The following is a 20324-nucleotide window of genomic DNA, read 5'->3' as shown; positions in this document are numbered from 1 at the left end:
AACTGTTAAAATATTAAAGTACATTTTAAAGAGGAAGGGAGTCAATGCATCTGTTACTGATAATATTCCACAAACATCCGCTTTACAACAAACAAACAAACAAACATCTTTTTCTCAGAGCATCAAACTGAACAGTTGATCAGATAAGAAGATGCTGACGGTTATTAACAGAATGAAACTAAGATGTTTATCTTCAGATCTTCTCAGTAAAGAAAACAGAATCTGGATTTTAGTTTCTGACGAGACTCGAAGGATCTGAAACATAAAGTTGAAGCTGTTTAAGCAGCAACATTAACAGAGTCTGTCTGTGTTTGTGTCTTCAGTCATTGAACGCAGCAGCAGCATGAAGGTTGTTGGTCGAGCAGGTGAGAACATCACTCTGCCGTGTAAATATGACATAAAGGATAACGGAGCGTCGGAAGTTTGCTGGGGTCGAGGAGAAATACCATATTCAAAATGCAACAAGCAGATCATCTCCACAGACGGACATAAAGTGATAGACTCAACCAGAGTTTCCAGCAGGTATCAGTTACTGGGACGACTGGAGGATGGAGATGTTTCTCTGACGATCCTGAACACCACAGAAGAAGATGCTGGACTGTACGGATGCAGAGTGGAGATATATGGGTGGTTCAATGATGATAAACATCACATCGATCTGATCATTGAGAAAGGTAAGAAATGATTTCAGAAACGATCAGTTTACTCTCCAGGCAGAATATTTGTGTGAGATCCATCAACTGTCTCTGACTCGAGACCAGAACAACCTGTAGAGCAGCAGCCTCACACTAACCTGATATAACAGCTACATGACTGTCATGTTTTACTGGTTTTAATACTGTTGTTCATCGTCTGTGATGTTAAAACAGATTCACACGGTCAGAGAAATAAAAAGTGCGTCCTGGTTTTAGTTCAGTTATAAAGTACCAAAAACTGCAGTTCCTCAAATGGTCAGTTGAAGCCTTTGTGTATTAAAAGCTCATTACACAAAGATAATAACTCGACAGCAGTTTTACAGATGTCTCTTTTATAATGGAGGTCTGTGGGGAAAATAATGTTATGGCTGCAGTACTGCAACTGACCACCAGGACAAACTGCCAGTAAGGCTGAGTGGAGGAGCCCTATCAGATCCATTAATACATCCACTGTTAATATTCAGCACCATAATCAATCATTTTGAGAATTTCATAAGAAAATTATCTGATTCCAGTTTCTTAAATGTGAATATTTTCTGGTTTCTTTAGTCTCTATGACAGTAAACTGAATATCTTTGTGTTGTGGACAAAACAAGACATTTGATGACATCATCTTTAGGAAACACTGATCAACACTTTTTCACATTTTCTGACATTTTGGAGACTAAAAAAGTAATTATTAATCGAGAAAATACCCGACATTTCAATCAACAATGAAAATAATCATTAGTTGCAGCCATAAATGAACAGCACCATATCTGCTTGGTAAATCATGATGGCGCCTAATTTTACATTATTTCGATTAAATCTTGTTCCATCATCTGCTTACATCACTGGAGTCTTTATTTCCATACATCCAGTCAAATCTTTAATAAAGGATATCATGTCGTTCTGTCATCGGCAGACGGTCACACTGAGCCTGACTGCATCCTGCATCACAACACAAGAGCCACATTAGCTTCCTGCTAAAGTCTCCTTCTTGTTAACTTAAAAACATGAACACATGTCTTGTCCTTGTTGAAGGAGCCACAAACATTATTCACCAGGGGAAAGTGCATGGCTAATGTCAGTTAGCAGGCTAGGTAGCTAATTAGCTGCTCAGCTGCAGCATATTAAACTGCATGTAAACATACCTGCAGATGTCATTTCAGACCTGTTAGCTGCAGGTTTGGTTGTTGCTTAAAATCCCTGTTAGTGTCCATGACTCGTAGCTACAGCAGTTTGTTTACTTTGTGTCCGTTCATATGATGTTACACCGGTAGCCTGACAGCTGCTGTCAATCAAACACAGACACCGACACGCCCTCCCCAGTCCAGATGTTCCAGATGTTGGATGACGTAATGTAATGTGACTGATTTCAGATCCAGCTCTTCAGTCGACAACGTCAACAACAACAAAGGAAAAGACGAGTACAGAACAGACGACAGACACTTACCCAACAAGTACGACTCCAACACACACACACACACACACACACACACACACACACACACACACACACACACACACACACACACACAATGATTTACATATTAAACTGTATTTACTCTCTTTGTTGGCCAAAGTTACTTTCACACAGTAATTAGTAAGTAAATATGTAATTATTGTTTAATCCTCTAAAGTAATTTTTATAGACAGTTTAAGACATAAACATGCTGATAGGCTCACTGCACTGAAAATAAAATGTCCTCTTTCAGCTTTATTGTACATTTGTAATAATAATAATAATAAATGTATTTATATATCACTTATTAAAATTAGCAGTTACACAGTTGTTTACAAAACAGACATAAAATACCAAATACATTCATTCATTCTCACATATATAACAATGAAAACAAATATAAATAAATCAATAAATAAAGATTATTTGTACTAGTTTGTTTAAAAAATGTTTTGATGATATATGATTAATAGTTTATACTGATTAAATATATCTATGTTTTACTACATGTTTGTCCATCCACATCTGGAAATATCAATATTTATCTTATATTTATGTGGTTTGGTTACATTTTTTAGCTCCATTTTGTTGATATTATAAATTCCATCTAATGTTTTTATAGAAATTGTACATTTTAGTGGCCTAATATCTTTTATACAGTGAAACAAACATCGAAAGGTTGAATTCTGGTCTTGATAAATAAATCAGTAAAATCTTTTAACTTTTGCACAGCAAGTCAACATATTATAACTTAATCTGAAGAATCTTGACAAATCTAATTTAATCTAATATATTTTATAATAGTGACTTTATTCCATTATTTATTCTAATCTATTACATCTTATAGGGTTTAATGTTTAATAACAGTTCAGTTGTTTGTACTGAACATTAATTCAAAATAAAGTTTAATCATGTTTGACTGATGGTGACTCTTCACGTCCTCCGCTCTTCATCTTCATCATTAATCTTTAAATCCAAACCAGAAACCCTGAAATAAAGTCCAGTCAGATGTTTTTCCTTCATGAACTTCATGACATCATGCTGCTGCTGACACAGCTGCTTTCATTTCCTCATCCTGCAGGTCATGTTACTTCTACAGAGAGCGTCTCAACTTCACCCCCGGACAGCACCGAGGCCGAGGTGAGAGAGACATAAAGACTTCCTGTGTGAAAGAGCAACATGTGACTGTGAGAACATCGCTGTAGTTTATACGCTTTGTGTCATAAAACACAGACACATTTCTACAAGAACAAATATATCAAAAAATGTGTTCCAGAGCATTTAGCTGCATTAGAGGCAGGTAATGAGACGAAAGACATTTACATGTTAGCGTGAATTGAAAATATAAAAGGACCGAGCATAGAACCCTGAGGAACCCCACAAGTTATTACTGACACAGTTAATGGGTTGACGGTGTTGCTCTGTCTGCTTTATAAGCTGATGATATGTCAGATGTGTTTACAGACTGTTTGATTAATTCTGCTTTAACACAAAAGTAAAAGTAGAAAAACTGCAGTGTAAAATAAATATACTAGAGTACGTCCAAAGTTTTACATATTTGAAGTATTATCAGCTGAATTTACTGATGGTATTGAAAGAAAAAGTACCTTTACTGTAGGTCCATTCAGTACACAGAATGCTCTTTTTCACACTGTTATATTATTATGTATATTCTATTATTATTATCATTGATTCATTCATGTGGAAGCATTGTTACTGCTGGAGGACGTTCTTTTAACTACTTTATATCCTGTTTCATAGTTTAATCTGTAACAATAAATCACATTTTATGTGTTTTATATGTAAAATGTTTAATCTCAATCTGTAGCCACTAACAGAAACTAGCTGTCACAGAAATGTAGAGGTATGAAGTAGCAATAAGTATAAATACATCCAAATTTAATCAAAACTCTGAACCAAAACAGACATGTAGCTAAATGCTAATGTGTATGTGTGTGCGTACGTGTGAATTTTTATAGCTGCTGATGACTCAGCAGGTGTTGAAACAACATGAACCAAAAGTCTAGCGGTTATCAGACTGTTTGAAACAAACTGTGTTGTAACGTCGTTCATTGTAAATGTCTCACAGTTTATAGCAAAAAGGAATAAAACCTTCTACTAGTGTAGAAAATACAGCGTGATCTCGGCCAAACTTCCACCCAGAGTCTCGACTCTTAGACACTGGTTCCACAAATATGTTTTATCCTCTAAATAGTACAATACCCAGGAGCCTCAGCTGTCGTTGCTATGGAGATGAAGCCAGTTAGACGTGCTAATCAGAGCAAATAACAAATTCAAAATGTTGCATTGTTGAATTGGGGAATAAAACACGTTGCCGTAGTTACCAAATTAATCAAAAACTGACCCAGAAATCAAAATTTCATCAGCAGGTTGTATAATTAGTTTTCTCAACATCACAATCATTAGCTTCAGCTCACCGTTACGTTAACGAATAGTTGTATTATTACAGTGCTGTGTATTAACAATATAACTCCATGTGCAGTAAGTTTGGGTTAAAATTACATCAAACATTAGCTGAGTTGTGGCGTCCATGTTTGTTTGGTTTCCAGGTTCTTACACATCATTAAGCCCCAGACGGTTATATTGATATAGATCGATATATATCCGAGTTTCCCAGTTAACATTACAACATGAATTTTGATGTGTTGACACTATTTACAAGTTGGGAACTCGCAATTCAATAACTCAGATATAATGATAATAATATTTTATAGCAAAACAAATGTTACAAAGTGCTTCATAAGGCAGTAAAAAAACAGATAAATGAAGCCAAAGTTGTGCTAATAAAAAAGTATATGTAGTATATAATATGATGGTATGAAAATTATGTGATTAGAGGTACAAGTAACACATTTTAGCTCTGTGATTGGATGCTTTTTTTTTGCCAAAATGCAGCTTGGGAGTCGTAGTTAAACCCTAAAATTGTTTATGTTCACAGTTTGTAGATTTTATGAAAGAACCAGAAATGTTCTAACACAGTTTTTAATCTTTTATACTGATGTTTTAACCAGGAGAGTTTCATGTATGTAAAGACGTTTTTGACCTCCTGAAGTGACAGTCAGTGTGTTTCTGTTGTCATCAGCCTCAGCAGATGAGCAGCAGTACGACTGTGGTTCTGGTGTCTGTTCTGTTCGCGTTGATCGCTTTGGTCACAGCAGGTGTTATCATCATCATCGGTAAGTCATGTTTTCACAGCCACAACAACAGAACTGACTCTGTGTTTGAGGGAAAATGTTCCTTAGTTTTAACCCTGAGAGGAAGCAGTGGTCAGTCGGCCATGATGGAAGTCATGTGAGCCGTTGACGTCTGTGACTTCTTCATTTTAGAGATTCTTTCGAATGAATGAATCATAAAAATGTTATTTTCTGACCGGAGCTGTGAGATCACTTCAGCATCTGTTCTACAATCACATGTTGATTTTAATTTCTGGGAACAAGTTGATTTGTATTTATAAGAAGTTTAATAATCCTTCAACATGTTCAGCCTTTCAAGAAAACAACACTTTTAGGTCTCAATAATGAATTCTTTCTGTAGTGTGTGATGTTACATAAATGCAACTGAATTAAAGGACAATTCTGGTGATTTTCTATATTTTTCTTCATGTTTGGATCCAAACCAACAATGAACTGATCTACTAACAGGTATTGCGTGTGTATCAGAGGGATTATACTGAAGTTCTCTGAGAAATCCATAGTGTAGCACAAAGTCAGAGGTTTTGATCTGCAGCAGAACAAGCTGGCGAAGCTGTAAACAGAACCGTGTTCCTGCACATGCTCAGTAGCGTCTGCCTTACACAGAACTACTCTCTGGAGACTGAAAACATGATGCTGTTATTAGTGTTTGGAGCTGTTTCTAATCAAACTAACGTGACCGAACTCTTCATGATGAAGGAACATGTGACCCAGTGCAGCGGTGTGACTCACTGATGTGTTTTTAATCAGATATATCAGCTTTGATACACACACAATACTTGTTAGTAGATCAGTTCATTGTTGTTTGGATCTAAACGTGAGATTTATTGTTTTATATTTGAGTTCTATAAAGAGAAAGAAATGTCCTTTTATGCCTTCTGCTCATTTTCATGATAAGTCGTCCTTTAGAAGGGATTAATCATTTACTCATGCTTTATAGATCATTCATAAGCCATTAATAAAGGCAACTTTTGGGTTGCCAGGTTGTGGAAAATCCTCTTTCAGCATCAAAAGAGCTAAAAAGTATGAATGAATCCAGTTTATGATATTTTGGGTTTTGTTGTTGTTGTTTCCTTTGTTTCTATCAGTTGTGTGACATATAAAACAGAACAGAGTCTGTCAGGAATCATGTTGGTTTAATCCAGTATATCAGTGTTTGACTTGATTCTTTATTAATGTTTTTATTTCTGATGTTTTTCTGTCTCTGCAGCGAGAAGATGGAACCGACTCAAAATGTAAGTTTCATTAATGACTCACTCACATCGGCTCATTTAAACTTCTTTTATTTTTAATTGGTCAACTTTTTCTGAATTTCATCTCCAATTAATCCACACTGGATCTCTGAAAAAGTGAAACTATAAACTACAGACAGCTGCTGCTGGAGCGTTTTAAACCTGAATTAGAGTCCAATAAAAGATCTGAATTGATCTCTTTGGTTTAGAAGTTTGTGGTAAATAAAACGTCGTTGGAACAAACTGCAGTTATGCACCTCTGATGACAAATCATGACTCAGTGGAGACTCGATGAGTCAGCAGGGAGACCTCAGAGTCGGGAACCTCATGAGGTCTCACCTAGAAAACGTTTGACACACTTCTGATCATCATTATCGTCATCTTCATCCTTCTTCACATTCACACTGTGATGTGTTCAAACTGAAACTCAGCAATGAGAAAAAGACCCGAAACCACAAACCACACGACAGATTTCAGGATGTAAAACTGAATATTTAACATTTTCTTGTAACTCCCAGTTCAACCAGTTTAAACCTTATTGTTGTTAATCACTATAAAACAAATGTACAGGTGGAAGAAGAATTCAGATCCTTTACTTAAGTAAAAGTACCAATACAACAATATAAAGTATTATTATTATTAGCATTGCAGTACAAGTACATAAGTATTATGAGCTTGATGTAGTTAAAGTATTGCAGTAAAAGTACATAAGTATTATGTGCTTGATGTAGTTAAAGTATTGCAGTAAAAGTACATAAGTATTATGAGCTTGATGTAGTTAAAGTATTGCAGTAAAAGTACATAAGTATTATGAGCTTGATGTAGTTAAAGTATTGCAGTAAAAGTACATAAGTATTATGAGCTTGATGTAGTTAAAGTATTGCAGTAAAAGTACATAAGTATTATGAGCTTGATGTAGTTAAAGTATTGCAGTAAAAGTACATAAGTATTATGAGCTTGATGTAGTTAAAGTATTGCAGTAAAAGTACATAAGAATTATGAACTTGATGTAGTTAAAGTATTGCAGTAAAAGTACATAAGTATTATGAGCTTGATGTAGTTAAAGTATTGCAGTAAAAGTACATAAGTATTATGAGCTTGATGTAGTTAAAGTATTGCAGTAAAAGTACATAAGTATTATGAGCTTGATGTGGTTAAAGTATTGCAGTAAAAGTACATAAGTATTATGAGCTTGATGTAGTTAAAGTATTGCAGTAAAAGTACATAAGTATTATGAGCTTGATGTAGTTAAAGTATTGCAGTAAAAGTAGTGGTTTGGTCCCTCTGACTGATATATTATTATATATGACATCATTAGATTATTAATAGTGAAGCATCAGTGTTAGAGCAGCATGTTACTGTTGTAGCTGCTGGAGGTGGAGCTAGTTTACACTACTTTATATACAGTTAGCTAGTTTAGTCCAGTGGTTCCCAACCTAGGGGTCGGGCCCCTCCAAAGGGTCAGCAGATAAATCTGAGGGGTGGTGAGATGATTAATGGGAGAGGAAAGAAGAAAAAACAAAGTTCTGATACACAAATCTGTTTTCAGTTTTTTGGACTTTTTCTCTAATCTTTGATTTTTGCTGAAATATTGAATCATTTGAACATTTATTGAAATGAAAGCATGTGAGAAGTTTAGAGGGAAAAATCACTATTTGGTGGAGCTGTTAACAACTCATAGACATGTGAAATGTGACCCCGACTACACACTGCTTTTTGTAAGACGTCAAAAGACAAAAAGGTTGGAAACCACTGGTTTCCAAAGTTTTCAGTTTTGAGTTTTTCTTTCCTCAGAAACAGAAACTAATTGACGGATATGAAAGCGTTGAGAGGAAACCGCTGACTGATGTAACGCTCAGAGCGCTCAGGGTGTTCGGACTCGCCCTGCAGCTGTTGCGACACTTAGTCCAAATGTCATATCTTAAATGTCACATCTGAAGCAGAAGGTCATGTGATCAACTGGTGAGATGCATCTTAGAAAAACTGCATCTTAGATCAAACCACAGTGTAATTATAATCAACCAGCATAATGAGACCAGATCACTAAGTTATAACTATGAATACATGTGTTGTATTAATGAGACATTTCAGATTTTTAATTTTTTTAAGCTTAATTAGCATCATAACTACTTATATTGAACTGAGCCTCAACAAAACAGACAATGATCAGAAAAAGATCATAACAATTAATTTGTCTTGATGATGTTATTTTGCACTAATTACTGCACATTTTCAATTAATTCCCACTAATTGATACCTTCTTCAACTGAAGTCTTTAAGTCAGACCAGCAGATCAGCTGAAACTGCAAAAATTTGTACAATTCAACAAACATGAAGAGATGATTGAAGAGAATCCTGATAATAAAAATCATATTAAAGGGAGTTTAAGTGTCTTTAGTTCTTCAGTTAAAGATCCTTGTGGAGAACAGAGCAGTTGGTCCAGACGGTCAGATGATGCAGAAGAAGTTCATCTTACTTTCTTCTGCTATGAAATTCTGCATCTACAGATTTTGAGGAAACTTTTTCTTTTTAAGGATCCGACAGACAGAAAAACATTTTGGTGATCAGCTGAGATTCATGTGAGGAAACAGGAGGAAAACATCAAACTGATTCTATGATTAATGTGGGGAAAGACGCCCCCTTGTGGTTTTGGAGAATCTGCCTCACAGTTAGATTGTTATATGAAGTCTGAGTTTGTTGATGTGTAAAAACAAATAAAAGACAAAAAAAACAACAGAAACATTTATCATGTTTCACTGAAAACACATAAAATCAACTCGTCCTCTGAAAAATAAACCCGACTGTGAACTAAAACCAGCTTTCAGATTAAATAAAATACTTCCAAACTGTAGCTGAAGAACTCTTTAAAACGTAGAAATAGTGACAGAATTGAAAGTTTGGTTTGTTTAAAACTAAAACTCATCAAACCAGATGATTTAAATGAACTTTGCCCTTTAAAAAAAAAGATGTAATTTGAGTGTAAAAGAGAAACCAGTCCGATGAGATAATATTCAGTATGTAAATTATTAAATCTAAAATGTTTTTGTATTTGCTGCAAGTGTTTTATTTAATATTCTACCAACACATGACCCTCAAAACTCTGCTGGTTTCCCTCATCTTCCCCTGCTATCAATCAATCAATCAATCAATCAATCAATCAACCAAAGAAAGTCTTGAATAAGTGAACAGATGACTGATGTGAGTTCTTTGTGTCTTTCAGCCCTCAGCCGCAGCAGGTCTTCAGTTCGGTCCAGTTCAGGTCTACTTCAACCACCCTGCAGCTCCAGAGTCGAGGTTCTGCGGTGGAGAACATCTACCAGATAGACGGCGACGGCGACGGCGGCGGCGACTACGAGCTCTGTCCCTGAGACCTGAGAAGATGAAGAGCTGAGGACAAACACAAACTCTGTAAAGGGTCGAGCAGGACGTCCGGCAGGTATCAGCTCTGTGACGCTGAGCTGAAAACATTCTGCGACCAGAAGAAGAGCTTTGCTGCGAGAAACGTCCAATCAGAGAGCTTCAGACCGCGTTCAGGTCATGTGATGATGGATATTAGAGAAGATAATGATGATGATGATGATAAAAACCTGCAAGCGTTCAGGTGATGAAGGCGACTGTTTGATGACAGAGTTGTTTATTAAATTTGGGTTTAACTTAATATCACATTAAGTGTTTCTGTGTTATTATTCAAAGACAGATCAGTCATGTGATCATGATGTTTTCATTGTATCAGTCTCAATTCATCTTTAAGATCTGTTTCTGCTTGATATAAATAATATTTAAAAGCTCAGAATCTTTTTTTCTCTCAGTTATGTCTTCATGTTAAGAGTGTCGAGTCATTACTGGTGTAAATATAACGAGAATTAAATGAAGCTGCAACTTAAAGCAGCTTCTGTCTGTTTGTCTCCATCTAGCAGCAGAAACCTGAATCACAGTCTGATGATTTAAACATCACAGCTCAAATAACAATAATAATAATAATAATAATAATAATAATAATAATAATAATAATCAAAATAAAATTATAAAATAACTATTAAGACAGAACAGCACTGATGTAGATCAGTAACAAATATAGAATATTACAGAGATACAACAAGCTAATAAAACTAATATGTGCACACATGGATAAATATCTCCATATAACATTAATATATATGTATATATAACACACACACATTGATTTCATCAGGAAAAATTCATGAATTTCAGACTATGAATGTGTTTCTATAAGAAACTCTGAGCTGCATTTAAAGTGATTTCCAGTCAACAAGCTGCTTTTCTTTACTGTTTAAACTGTATTTAATCAACTGTTTTCAAAGCTGCAACACACAGAATAATATTCAGTCAATAAAACACAAGCTGATCTTTGTGTCATTTATCTGTGTTTTAGCACTAATAGCAGGATTTCAGGAACTTGAATGATTATCATGATAATACTGTTAATCATGATATTTTGACCTGTGATAGTCATAGTGTGATATCAGCACATCCTCAGTCCAAGTCCTGCTTTAAAGGTAAGTAATACAATTTTAAAATCAGCTGTAAAATGTCAATGAAACCAGTGAAATGATGCTGACGGCTGAAACGTGTTTTCTGAAGACATTAAAACAGAAACACAGTTTTAAAAAGTCCAGGTTCAGGTTTGGATTTGAGGTTTCATTTAGAGACAATAAGTAAAAGTTCTTCTCTGTGGCGTCGATAACAAACTGTCTGAGTGTTCGGAGCCTCCAAACAACAACAAAATGTTATCAGGAGTAAAAAATGAACCGATTACATCAATAAAACACACAGTTAGTTCAAAAATGTCAAAATATCAATCTGTATACTTTTTCTTTTAACCTTCAATTCATTTTTAAATAAATATAAATAAAGATAATAATATTTACATAAAGATAATTCAAGATCAAATAACTTCAGATGCTTTATTTCATTTGTTATAAATGATTAAATGTTTGTGAAATATGGAATAATTAGAAGAGTAAACCAAATGAAGTTTTAATTGAAAAGTATAAAACTTTATATTTCTTTTTACTCTACTAAGAAGTTTTGACTGTTTTTCAGGTTTCAGGTCTCTGTAGTTTAAAGTGATTTATATATAATATATATAATATAATATATATAAAGTATAAATACAGTATAAACTGTATATGACAACATTTCAGAAAAAATCAAACTTTGTCTCCTCCAGGCTGTGAAAACAAAAAGACAATAAAGACTAAATCTATTGAGAAAGAAAAGTGAATATAAATCTATTGTAGATGTGTGACACATGTTTTTAAACTAAGGGGTCAGTGTTTGTTATCAACTGGATGTGATGTCATGTCGTTGTCATTTTGGGCATACATGTTGGTGAAGAGATCCTGCTCCTAGTTCAGGGTTGCCAACTCTCACGCTTCACGCTGCCCAAACTATTCTCACACCAAAACATCGCCACAGCAACAGAGATGAACAGTCACAGTCTTTTTGCTAAAGAGTGATGCTTAAACTACGCGGATTATTTTTGTACAGTTATACACAGCGCTGTAACGGAGACTAAACGCACATAAACGCCGTTTAACCACCTCCTAAACTCTGAAACAGCGTTTACACAGAAAGCTGTTAAAGGCTCAGAGCGGCTTTCTACCGCAGCTTCTGTTGTATCTTCTGGGAGCGCTCGTTTTGTTTTCCGTTTGAACTTTGTATCCTTGTATGAGACACGGAGACAGCTGTTACTGTTAACGAGGGGTGACCAACAACCCACCGCCCGCTCCTGCTGCGCGGGTCTTTTAATCAAACAAACCCTCCGTGCTGAAGCCAGCAGGCAGACGAATGAATCAGAGTTCAGAGGATCATATATGACATTAACTGACGCGCAGCATCAAATAATAATGTCAGAAAAAGCAGCACAAAGTAAGAAGCTAGAAAAACTCTTCAGCAAAAAGTGGAGCTAAAGTTCTTTTAAATTGACATCAGTGATTTAAGCGTCCAGTTTATCTATCTGTTGCTGCTTTAGCCTGACTGTTACTTTACAGTAACGTTAATGTTAATGTAACGTTAGCTTGATAGTTTAGATAGATGGGCTGATGATGCATCCCCGCTGTGTGTTTTGTCCACAATGTCTGTAATTAACATCATACAAGTTAAAGTTCTGCTTCATGCTCACTCAGATTTTTAAAGGAAGGCTTTTTATATTTTCAGAGTGAGTGAAGGAATCAGGAGAGAGGAGACAGAAGTGAGGAAGAGTTGCAGGATGTAATAATGTTGAAAGGAAAACAAGCAGAAAGTAAAGAACTTTCAAAAAGATTGAAAGAAAAAGTTTAAGGATGAAAGAGAAACACAGAGGCCACGCAGGCGTCATCTGATAGACACCAACACATTCAAAGCAGGAAAACTGGTGAGGAAATTACAGCTGTATCTAGATGAATTACTGTTCTGGTAAATATTTTAAAGGCACAATCTGTTATTGGAATGTAGAGACATCCCACTAACAGAAGTCAAAGAACAAGATTGAAACCTGCTATAAAATGACTTTTCATTCAGGCTGAATGAAATGATTGGACGGGATTATTACAGGCCTGCAACCGTCACACATACTGGACTTTCATTTGATTTATTGATGGCTGTCGGGATGTACAGAGAATTTCAACAACTATAACAAAAATGCTTCTAAAATACATTAGATACCCTAGCTTTAAGGTAAGCCTATAATTCAGATTGTATTGGCTGCGTTACATATTGTATGTCATGATATGACAAATTAGTTGGCAGATTTACTTCATCTAAGTGTCCTGCCATGAAAAAAATAGTGAAGAACACTGATGTACATATTTGGCTGAGTGACTGTGTGTGTGTGTAAACCCTTGTTATTGCCTTTTAACTTGTGAACATTCAAATAAACGTTGTAGTTTTGATATCGGGAACAACACATCTTTGACTTTCATTAGTGAATGAACCTGTGTGCCCTTTATTGGATTAGTGTTTGTCTACTACTGTGGTGTAGTCAGGCTGTATCCTTAAATCTGAGACCTCCCGCTCCCACCACATGTGTAAACTGCATACTGTTTTACACCCTGATGGTCAACTGAGTCCAAATACGTGCACGTGATTAAGTGTGTGCACGTAGTCCTGATTAAGCCCATGGCATCAAAATCTCCCTCCAGCAGGGACCCAAAGTTGGCAACCCTGTCCTAGTGTAACCGGTGGTTTCTAGCGTTGTGTTATAAGGAAGAGGCTCAGACCAGGGTGTCTTTGGAGGCGACCGTTTATTCCGGCAACTGACGACAGAAGTAGATCAACAACAAAAGGGGAGAGGTAAAGGCGGGGGACATCATTTATGGGGGGGGGGGGGGGGGGGGGGGGGGCAACCACAACAGTGAACATAGGGGTACAATGAACTGAGTCTTAAATGTTCCACCTGTTGACCCTGGAGGAATAGCACGTCAGGATTTAACTATTTACAGATTTTGTGTAATTCTAATACATATGCTGCACAGTTGACCCTGTTACACTAGTCTGGTTGAACTTTTGAACTTGTTTCTATCTGAGGGCTGCTTGCTGACCTCTGAGGTTAGCTAGAGATATCTTTGTCTTAACCCGACTGTTTTAGAGACTGTGTGGATCATGAGGTACCTCGACAAGCTAAAGTTGAAGGACGTCCATGTTTGAAGGTTTTGATCGACCGTGAGGTCTGTTAGATCGTATGACTATTGTGACGACTCCTCCGCTCCACTCGCTGCTCCTGTGTTTTGGTTTGTTTGTTTGTTTCAGGGCGGAGGATCGTCATTGACTTCATGAGCCACACCTGGGCCCGGTGTGGTCTGGTGTATAAAGCATGGCCTTCCACGGAGCTTCCTGCTCTCTTCTCCTCACCACTTCCTCTCCCAGCGCGGCGCGGCACGGCTGTTTGTCTTTTGTTGCTGACACACACACACACACACACACACACACACACACACACACACACACACACATCCATACATGCCTACACTACTGATTACTGACTTCCACATTTTTCCGTTTTCATTTGTTATTTTTGTGAATAAATTTACAGAGCTGCCTGAAAGTTTGTGAACGCTTTAGAATTTTCTGTATTTCTGCATAAATATGACCTAAAACGTGATCAGATATTTACACAAGTCCTAAAACTAGATAAAGTGAACCCAATTAAACACATGAGGAAAAAATGTTTTCATCTTTTTCTTTTAATGTCACATATTTTTGTGTAGCAACAGTATGTGAACCTCAAGGATTATCATTTCACTTGAAGGGGAAATTAGAGTCGGGTGTTTCAATCAATGGGATGACAATCCAGTGTGAGTCTGGGAGGCCCTGCCTTATTTAAAGAAGAGAAATCTGGGTCTTCACTGTCACTTTCTGAGGACCTTAGAAGAAGAGTTGTTGATGCTCACCAGGCTGGAAAGGGTTACAAAACCATTTCTAAAGAGTTTGGACTCCACTAGCCGACTGTCAGGCAGATCGTGTATAAACTGAGGACATCCAACACCACTGTTACCCTCCCCAGAAGTGGTAAACCAACAAAGATCACACCAAGAGCAGGCATGTAATAGTCCAGGAGGCCATAAGGGACCCCAGGGTAACGTCTAGGAAACTAAAGGTCTCTCTTGCAGTGACTACAGTCGATGTTAATGAGTCCATCATCAGGAGAACATTGAACATCAGTGGTGTTCATGGCAGAGTTGCAAGGAGAAACCCACTACTCTCCAAACAGAACATTGGTGCCGTCTGCGGTTCACTCAAGACCACGTGGAGCCAGAAGGTGATTGGAACAATGTTCTGTGGATGGATGACACCAAAATCAAACTTTTCGGCTTGAATGAGAAGCGTTATGTTTGGTGATGAGCAAACACTGCATTCCAGCGTAAGAACCTGAACCCATCTGTGAAACATGGTGGTGGTGGTATCATGGTTTGGGCTGCTTTGCTGCCTCTGAACCAGGACAGCTTGCAATCATTGATGGAGCTGTGAGTTCTGAGTCGTACCAGCAAATTCTGCAGGAAAATGTCAAGATATCTGTCTGTGAACTGAAACTCAACAGAAAGTGAGTCATGCAGTCGACTTCCTCTGGATTTCCACAACAATAAGATCCTGACTGATGTTACAAAGTCCACCTCAGTAGATGTGCTGCTGACAAACCTCATCAGGGGGAAACTGCTTCCCTCTGCTCGCCTCTGGATAACCACAAGACCTGCAGCAGCCAATCAGATCCCTCCTTGGTGTGTTGACATGGTGACAGAGGTCAGAGGGTTCACTGATCCACAGAAGGAGGAGTACTTCAGGAAGAGATTCAGAGATGAGAAGCAGGCCAGCACCATCATCTCCCACATCAAAACATCACGAAGCCTCCACATCATGTGCCACATCCCAGTCTTCTGCTGGATCACTGCTACAGTTCTGGAGGATGTGTTGAAAAGCAGAGAGGGAGGAGAGCTGCCCAAGACCCTGACTGAGATGTACATCCACTTCCTGGTGGTTCAGTCCAAGCTGAAGAATGTCAAGTATGATGGAGGAGCTGAGACAGATCCACACTGGAATGAAAAGAGCAGGAAGATGATTGAGTTTCTGGGAAAACTGGCTTTTGAGCAGCTGCAGAAAGGCAACCTGATCTTCTATGAATCAGACCTGACAGAGTGTGGCATCAATGTCAGAGCAGCCTCAGTGTACTCAGGAGTGTTCATACAGATCTTTAAAGAGGAGAGAGGGCTGTACCAGGACAAGGTGTTCTGCTTTGTCCATCTGAGTGTTCAGGAGTTTCTGGCTGCCCTTCATGTCCATCTGACATTCATCATGTCTGGAGTCAATCTGCTGGCAGAAGAACAAACAACATCCCAGAAGTCTGAAACTAAACAAAAATACACCAAGCCACATTTCTACCAGAGTGCTGTGGACGAGGCCTTAAAGAGTCCAAATGGGCACCTGGACTTGTTCCTCCGCTTTCTCCTGGGTCTTTCACTGCAGACCAATCAGACTCTCCTACGAGGTCTGCTGACACAGACAGGAAGTAGCTCACTGACCAGTCAGGAAACAGTCAAGTACATCAAGAAGAAGATCAGTGAGAATCTGTCTGCAGAGAGAAGCATCAATCTGTTCCACTGCCTGAATGAACTTAATGATCATTCTTTAGTGGAGGAGATCCAACAGTCCCTGAGATCAGGAAGTCTCTCCACAGATGAACTGTCTCCTGCTCAGTGGTCAGCTCTGGTCTTCATCTTACTGTCATCAGAAAAAGATCTGGACGTGTTTGACCTGAAGAAATACTCTGCTTCAGAGGAGGCTCTTCTGAGGCTGCTGCCAGTGGTCAAAGCCTCCAACAAAGCTCTGTAAGTGCACAGATAGTTATTTATTGATTGATTTATTGATTTATTAAAAAGATATTCAAAGAAATATATTCAAGATGGGAGAAAAATACGTTTTTAAGTATGTTTCCACATTTGTTCTCCAGACTAAGTGGTTGTAACCTCTCAGAGAGAAGCTGTGCAGCTCTGTCCTCAGTTCTCAGCTCCCAGTCCTCCAGTCTGAAAGAGCTAGACATGAGTAACAACAACCTGCAGAGTTCAGGAGTGAAGCACCTGGCGGCTGGACTGGAGAGTCCACACTGTGCACTGGAAACTCTCAGGTTAGAATTCATCAACCTGCACAACTGATCACCATTTAAACTGTGATTTATATGACTTATATTTAGACCCTGTGAATAACTTTCTATTTATATATTTTCATTAGTTTTTTTCTGTCTCCTGAAATACCAGAGAGGATTTTTAGATTCAAAAACTGAATGAAGAACTGTGTAATTGGCCCAAAGTAACACATACAGACAGTAATTCAGTTAACAGTGTTTTGGTAACAGTTATAATTTCTTTTAATTTCAGAGCAGTATCTGTGCTGGGATGATAGTGATTTTTAGGCACAATGGTGATATGACAGTGCATGCCAGCTGTTATGTGGTTAACTACCATTTGATTCTTCTTTTGTTTCATACAACCTTTAAACTCTGGATGATTCCTGAAACTGTGTGAAGTATAGTCAGTGAGTATGAGTGAAGGAGTCAGAAATGTTTTCTTACTGTTCCACAACCTTCAGTCCTTATATGCCGCATTAGTTGGGATTCCTGATCTGTATTCAACTGCGAGCATCTGAGATGGAGTCATTTACCTCTGTGATATGTTGGAGGTTTGATCTTCTTACAAACTGTAGTCAGAGCTGTCACCTGCAGCTCTTCATCTTAGCAGCTCATTGTGGCTGCTTCTTCTTTTACTATTCTTTATTTAGACCTATTTTAGCAGTGAAGAGCTAGCAGACGCTAACATCATGTTGACTAAGGTTACAGAAAGCTGGAACTGCCTCACAATACAAACCTTACTGTGGTTTGCCATTTGAATTTAGAAGTAGTGACTGGAAGTATTAAGTTTAACTTTAAAGATTACAGAAACATACTAGTGATGAAAGTAATAAAGACACTACCTTCCAGTCCTGCAGTGATCTCAGATCATGTGACATATATGTTGTTTTGTGTGTCTGCAGCCTGTCAGGATGTCTGATCACAGAAGAAGGCTGTGCTTCTCTGACCTCAGCTCTGAGCTCCAACCCCTCCCATTTGAGAGAGCTGGACTTGAGCTACAATCATCCAGGAGACTCGGGAGAGAAGCTGCTGTCTGCTGGACTGGAGGATCCACACTGGAGACTGGATACTCTCAGGTATGGATAGACAGGTGGACTCTCTCAGGTATGGACCAACTCAGTCTCACAGAAATTCATGAAATAGTCATGTAATGTCATCTATCTGTTCGTGTACATTGACACGATTTTTCCATTTATTTCGTGACAGTCAGCACACCTTTCAAACTAATGTATTTCAATTGGAAGCAGGTTTTGTTACTGCAGCAGGTTTTTTTCTGTCAGTTGGGACTCGGGAGCTCAGAGGCTGTATTGTTTGTTTCTCATTTGTTATTCATTTTTAAATTATAACCGCTACATCACTCAACATTTAATTAAAAGATTTTTTCCTTGTTTTTATTTTTTTACTCTAATATTACCAGTCTGGTGGGACCGGGGTATTTTCCTCACTGTCGATTTTAATATCTTTAACATTTCTCAACACTAAACAAGAAGGTGTCCTTGATAACTCAACAATATGAAAGGTTATAACCATCCGTTTTTATTATTTCAGCTTTGATTGTGAGAAATCAAGTTTTCTTGTCAGTTTTGGACGATAGTGGAAGCAGTTACAATAGCCTACCCATGATCCTCAGCGACCGTTACTATGGTGAAGACGCCAGCTAAAGCCATGACATAAATTATATTCAGTATAACATTATACAGTACTGAAGATTGGTGGTTACAATCAGGAACAACATACTGTACTGTACATTGAAATGTAAAGAATATATTTGAATTTGAAGCTTTGTGATTGGCTGATTTCATGAGGCAATGTAGTTTGGGACTTGTTGTTGACTAAAGCTTTGTCATGTAGCTACACAGTCCTCTAGAGTTTTTATTTCAACGCAGTTGTTATTTGTTTGTACCGATGAACTGATCAGCTGGGAGAGTTTCAGGCCCATTAACTGTTGGAAATGTTTAAACAGGACGTCATGAAACAGTTCATCTAGGAAAATAAATGAGATTACTTTTTCTACTTTTTCTACTTTTACTGTTTTTGTGTGACGATTGTTATCACAGCTCTTTGTTGATAAAAAAAAGAAAGCTTTTTTAAGAAAAGAATGAGATTACTTCCCAGTGGCCCAGAGTATCTCCTCCAACTTTGCATATTGAATTTATTTGTAAGCCTACTTTTCAAGTTATCATTATTATTATTATTATTATTATTATTATTATTATTATTATTATTATTATTATTATTTGTGAGCCAATGGGCTATCTATAGGAACGTGTGAATTTTGTGATGATTAATATATATATATTCTTGATCAAAAAATTCATACACATAGACACACACGCACACAGATATATATATACACTATATTGCCAAAAGTATTGGCTCACCTGCCTGGACTCGCATATGAACTTAAGTGACATCCCATTCTTAATCCATGATGAGTGTGATGAGTGAATGAGTGTGCAGGAGGTCTGGCTGCTTGTTGTGACAGTTTCTTCAGTTGGTTTTTAAGCTGAGTCGTATATTGAGTAATAAGCTTAAAGTAACTAGAATAACAAGTGTTAACATGTCAGCTTTGTAGACTATATTTTATATGTGTAAGTCATGTTTTTGATACATGCATTAATACTTTCTGATGTGAACCTACACTTTTAGATCTGTGAATGTTTTTAGTGGTCAGTCTTTCTAGTATTCAGCACTGATCTGTTCCTGTATCACATTATAAGCTTTGTGGTACTTTATATATTTCTGTATACTAAGAAAATACACGGGAAACACGTGTAAATCATGTGATTTGTTGTCTGTTTCTGATGAGAATATAAATCTGTTGTCACAATAGAACAATACTATAGATTTGAATTTAACTTTGTTGGTAAAATGACACATTGTGAACCACTGCACGGCTAAAATGAGCTCTTCTTTGTTTAGAAACAATATGTATATGCTAAATGTCTTTAAAGAAGCAGCCTTTTCACCACTCAGGGGTTTTTGTGTTTGAAAGCAAATTGTTTTATTGGCATATAAAACTGTCCCCCACCCGTCTGATTTCATCAGCTGGGGAACAATGATATAGTTTGATGTGGTTTGTTGTGAGATTCCATGTTGGTTTTTCTCCTGTCCTCCCCAATATTT

At 37.4% G+C, this 20324-nt stretch overlaps 1 protein-coding gene across 1 annotated transcript in view; it reads left to right on the top strand.

The window, feature by feature from the left end:
• LOC122995136 (hepatitis A virus cellular receptor 1 homolog) overlaps nucleotides 1-10241 on the top strand; it is a 10458-nt gene extending 217 nt beyond the window's left edge. The window contains exons 2-7 of the mRNA XM_044370164.1: nucleotides 324-674; nucleotides 2057-2137; nucleotides 3221-3279; nucleotides 5243-5336; nucleotides 6562-6586; nucleotides 9804-10241. Of these exons, the coding sequence (XP_044226099.1) occupies nucleotides 324-674; nucleotides 2057-2137; nucleotides 3221-3279; nucleotides 5243-5336; nucleotides 6562-6586; nucleotides 9804-9951 (758 nt within the window). The 3' untranslated portion in view covers nucleotides 9952-10241. The remainder of the gene's footprint in view (nucleotides 1-323; nucleotides 675-2056; nucleotides 2138-3220; nucleotides 3280-5242; nucleotides 5337-6561; nucleotides 6587-9803) is intronic.
• Nucleotides 10242-20324: the final 10083 nt, after the last annotated feature.

The sequence above is a fragment of the Thunnus albacares genome, chromosome 13 (assembly GCF_914725855.1).
Source record: "Thunnus albacares chromosome 13, fThuAlb1.1, whole genome shotgun sequence".
Lineage (NCBI taxonomy): Eukaryota > Metazoa > Chordata > Actinopteri > Scombriformes > Scombridae > Thunnus > Thunnus albacares.
The sequence above is the reverse complement of the archived record's forward strand: the minus strand, read 5'-3'. Positions and strand labels throughout refer to the sequence as shown.